The sequence below is a fragment of the Montipora foliosa genome, chromosome 6 (assembly GCF_036669935.1).
Source record: "Montipora foliosa isolate CH-2021 chromosome 6, ASM3666993v2, whole genome shotgun sequence".
Lineage (NCBI taxonomy): Eukaryota > Metazoa > Cnidaria > Anthozoa > Scleractinia > Acroporidae > Montipora > Montipora foliosa.
Window position 1 is genome coordinate 16,131,954 of NC_090874.1, and position 4,722 is coordinate 16,136,675.

The 4,722-nt window shown below is 41.8% G+C and overlaps 1 protein-coding gene across 2 annotated transcripts in view; it reads left to right on the forward strand.

Annotated features, from left to right (window-relative positions):
• LOC138006833 (nucleolar protein 14-like) overlaps positions 1-4,213 on the forward strand; it is a 48,167-nt gene extending 43,954 nt beyond the window's left edge. For both annotated transcript variants that reach the window (XM_068853426.1, XM_068853427.1), the window contains exons 29-31: positions 539-623; positions 1,966-2,036; positions 3,967-4,213. In XM_068853426.1, coding sequence (XP_068709527.1) covers positions 539-623; positions 1,966-2,036; positions 3,967-4,066 — 256 coding nt within the window. In that variant the 3' untranslated portion in view covers positions 4,067-4,213. The remainder of the gene's footprint in view (positions 1-538; positions 624-1,965; positions 2,037-3,966) is intronic.
• The last annotated feature ends 509 nt before the right edge of the window (positions 4,214-4,722 follow it).

Genomic DNA, 4,722 nt, shown 5'->3' on the forward strand with positions numbered 1-4,722 from the left:
CGGCATAGACTAAATTTGGAATTCAGTGTTCACAACTCAATTTGGTCATTTTACGTCGCCCTAAAAGAAGATGGGATCGAAACGTACCAAATGAAAATAGGCCCTTCGCAGCTTGTGATCACACGGTACAAAAACCGCCATACTAGAACGCAAATCGGCCAGTTTCGTATTCTAACGGTTGGACTGGATCCAGCATGAAATGGAGGCTAATGGTGGCAAATTAATTTGCATTTAAAAAGATTTGCCCGAATTAGCCTCCATTTCATGCTAGATCCAGTCCAGCCGTGAGAATTCGAAAATGGTCTATTGCCCACTGGGACATCTAAAACAAAGGGAATTTAAATTAACTTGCTTTGTTTTAGATGTCTCAGTGCACAATTTGCACGTATATACCACGAATTACTAAATCTCTTACGTTATCTTAAAGTCCTGGGTGTGAAATTCTTGGGCAACTGGCCCCTGGTTATTTAAAGCACTCAGAGCATTTTCTTTGTTACTAATGGAGATCTGCCTTGCTTTTTGTATGTCTTTTTCGAAGTTACGAAATTCGATCACGACGAGAAGGATGTAAAACGACCAACGAGAGACAGAAATTGAGATACAAGTACAAGAAAGAATTAAAGGTACGGTTCTGTTCCTCTTCACTGATACCACACGCAAATTTATAAACCTTTTTGTGACAATCTTGATTGATTGCGGGATTGATTGATTCGTGTTCGATGGGAATAGGGAACCTAAGCAGGTGACCTTTTTGAGCCAGTTGCGGAAACCGGAAGTGAACATTTTGCATGTCGGAACAATGGTGTCTCCCAGATTTTTGAAGTAATCGTTTCTAATAGGGAAAAGATACTCAGCAATATAAATGTGGTACTGTCACGACAGGTTAAAAAGCTTGCGCAAAGCGACGTGTTTTAGCCCGGCACGGCAACTTCAGGGCCTTCCGTGCACTGAATTTCACCACGTAACTAAGGCGCCGTTGAAGAGAAGCGAAAACCTGAGCACCCGGAGAAAATCCTGTACAGGCCTGCAAATGATCCTGGCCCGGAAATGATCCCCAGATTGGACCGCAAAATGATCCCGGAGTGGAAGTGGTTGCCTCATCAACAATTAAGAATGGAATGGACTCAAGAATTTAGAGAGAGGATTTAAACTTAACTTTTTTTTTTTCTTTATAACGCAACAGCCATTACCGTTCAAACGCCCATCATGTAACTTTTAAAACTTTGCAAAATTTCTAAAATAGAGTTTTGAGATCGTAAAGCAACAGCGTATTGTCAACGATAATGTGTTTTGAAAGAATATGAATCTCAAAGGTGTCATAAAACTAACACGTTAAAGTTTTGTACACTTCCACAGTGTTGGGGAAGCATCTTAAATGAATCCTTTCTTTTCCTTTTTCTTTTCTTTTTTTTGCCGAAAAATATACATGCTAATTTGGTTATTTGGTAAAGGATATTTCCCAGTTTTTATTGTTGCTTTATGGCAGAGGATCTTGCCGGTAGTTTCCCTATATATCCGTGGACTTTTCGTGGAGTCCACACCATTCCTGATTTTTGGGGTATCATTTATCAAGGTCATTTCCGGTCGGGGGATCATTTGCGTTCCAGTTTGGGGGTCATTTCGGTTCAGGGATTATTTGCGGGCCTGTCCAAACCTCGAAGCAAGTTGAGAGAAAAAACTACTGAATGGCCTCGTGTGGCGAAGTCTTTATTCCAGGTACACGAGAAAACGTAAGTCCGTGTGAATGTCCTGTCCTAAATGTATGAAATAATCAGAGGTTTCAGCGATCAACCCGCCATTCTCGGTTTATTTTATCTACGCCTTACTATCCGAAAAGCAGTTCTCGCGGAAAAACAAATTTTCGGTAATCATTTGTTTGATCCGCACGAGAAACCCTGTCACATAAAAATAAATACATTGTGCAGTAACTGTTTTGCAATCCTGACTTCTTTCTGTTCTCCATAGGGCGCGATAAGAGAAATCAGAAAAGACAACCAATTCCTCGCCAAACAAAAACTGAAAGAACAACTGGAAAGGTAAATAGAATAGAATAGAATACTTATCAAGGATGTCATAATTACTATAGGGGTTTAAGGGGTTGATAAGAAATAATCAGAAAATACGGAAAAAGTGGAAATGGTAAAAATGTTTTTGCGAGGACGTTTCCAGACAGAATCCATGCAAGGCTTGGAAAACCGTCGGTGTACAGCACCATATCTTGTGAGGATATACCATTTCACGACGCAAGCCGTGACAAGCGCAAGCCTAAGAGCGCTTATTTCACTGTGAAAACGGGGTTGACGCAAGGACAAGCACAAGGATCAAATTTTTCCTTTTCCTTGTGCTTGCGTTCGCTTGCGTTGCGTGAAAACGAAACGCAGCATGAGCACCAGGAAATTTGTTGCGTCTGGCCAATGAAAGCACTCGTTCCAGATTCTCTGCGTCTGAGCATTTGAACAAAATGGCGGATGCCGTGGTTGTTATTTAATGCTTATGTCGACGTTCGTTTTCACTAGCATAAGCTGTTTGTGCTTGCGCGTGTGCTTGCGTAGCTAGTGAAAACCAAGCTTTACGTTTGACTCCTTGAATCAAATCTCACACATGTTGCAATGCCATAAAATCGAGCTAATAAGATGCACGCCCAATTTTGACATCCAACACGAAGTGTGCCTTCAAAGTGCATACCACCGCTTAAACACACTTTTCCACCGGCTTTGTCTGTTCTCCGAAATCATCCCAAATAGATCGTGTTACTTTTAGAACCTGTTGAATGAAATTTCACTTTGCTATTGGTTTTGAACAACCCGTTCTCGTCCTTGAAATCGCGATTATCCTTAATTGTTAATTTGCTTTGAATTCACTGTTATCATGAATTTAGAAGACGGAAAGCTTGATATGCATTATGGGTAATGGTCATATTTGTTTGAAAAGGTAACCCAAGTGTATGGACATAGGACTCGAATCTGGGAATTTTGATTAACCCGTCACCTAACCACTCGACCGCACACCGCTCGCTGCTCACGGAGAATATTGAAAACACTATTTGATAATACTGTATTATCACTCGCCAACAAACAACATGAAACACTACAAAAGGTCGGTTTCCAAACTTCACGACAATGCTAAACATTTAAAATCAAAGGTTAGGCCTAAATTATTAATCTAGCTTAGGCCTAATAATTCGTCAGCAGCGATATTCTATGGGAGACTTAAATAAGGGTTTTTTTGAGAGTGCCGAGTCTTGATCCGAGTCAGTAGTGAAACAGAAAGAAGCGGTTCCTATAGAGTAGAAACTCCAGGTTCAAATCCAATCCACGGATACGATTATTTCCTTATTTTCTCTGCTACCGTATTTCCTGGGACACAGTGTCCTAAATTAACGATAATAGTAAATTCAAAGCAAATTACGATTTAACGATAATCGTCAATTTAGAGAAGAGATCATGTTGATTCTATCCGCCACGAACTTACCAAAGAACCAGCTTTCTGGCTACCAGCTCCCTTGGTTGAAATTCCGTTCAAGCTTGAATGCTTTCAAGCTTTCATTTCGCTGCTCCTAAGCTTTCATAACTGGGATGATCGCTCGTTGCGAATCTCAAAGAAGCCCATCAGCAGCATCTCTGTACTTAAGCCTGGTTCACACGCGCGACGCAAACACAAGCGCATGCGCAAGAAATGGAATTTGTTTTATTTTCTTGCGTTCACATTTGCGCTTGCGTGTGCATTTCACACGTGTGAACAGGTGTAACGCAAACGCAAAGGCAAACGCAAGGTCAAAATACTCGTTCCATGCCTCTAGGGTTGACTTCGTCCGCCATCTTGGGATACTCATCATTTTGCGCGTGCGTATTTCAATGTGCTTGCGTGATCGTTCGACGTGTGAACCAGGCTTTAAGTGCCCCGTTTGGGAATCCCAGCGTCTGTCCTGCAACATGTCATCAAGTGTCGTCATTTGTTCCTTTCCAGAGACGCAGATCGCATGCGTAAAGTGAAGCAAATAGAGCACATGCTGTCAACCCAGCAAGGAGAAGCGAACGAAATGAACCGGAAAAAGAGAAAATTATAGAAAAGTAAAGTTGGACATCGAGGGCGCCGGGAATGGCTTGTTCCGGAAAGTGGTACAGATTAGAGAATACGGAAATATGGAAAGTTTACGTGCAAGACATACCTGCTCTCACTCGAACATTGTGGTTGAGGTGGATAAAGTGGAGTATTTTGCGTTTGTACGTGACTTGAGCTTGACTTTTTTTTCTATTAGCCATTTGAAGGGAAGACCTTCGTCAAGGTGAAGTTAGAAACTCAGGAACACGGAACGATTGGGTTATGACTCGGAAGAACCTAGCGCCCAAAAGCCGGAAAAACAAAGATGATCACATAACCCAGCATGAGCAGCCAGCGTTTCAAGAGTAATCTGAGCATTTCTGTTTACTTTTCAATGCCTGTGGCGACCAATTAGAGCAAATTCGCACCCCCCGTGATCGATTCCGACACGCCTTAGTCTTACAGTTTTTTTCACTTCGTCTGTCTGTCGCTGGACGTCTCTTTACGGTGGCCAATTTACATTTGACCTCGAACCCAAGTTATGTTTGATTTCCCTCCTTGTGGTCAAGAGAGAGACTGTGATTGGGGCTTGTCGCCTAACTGCGCCAATTAAATTGTTTCCCGGTCATGTTTTTACTCTCTTTTGCAACAAAGATTTTTAATGAGCTGAAAAAATGTCGA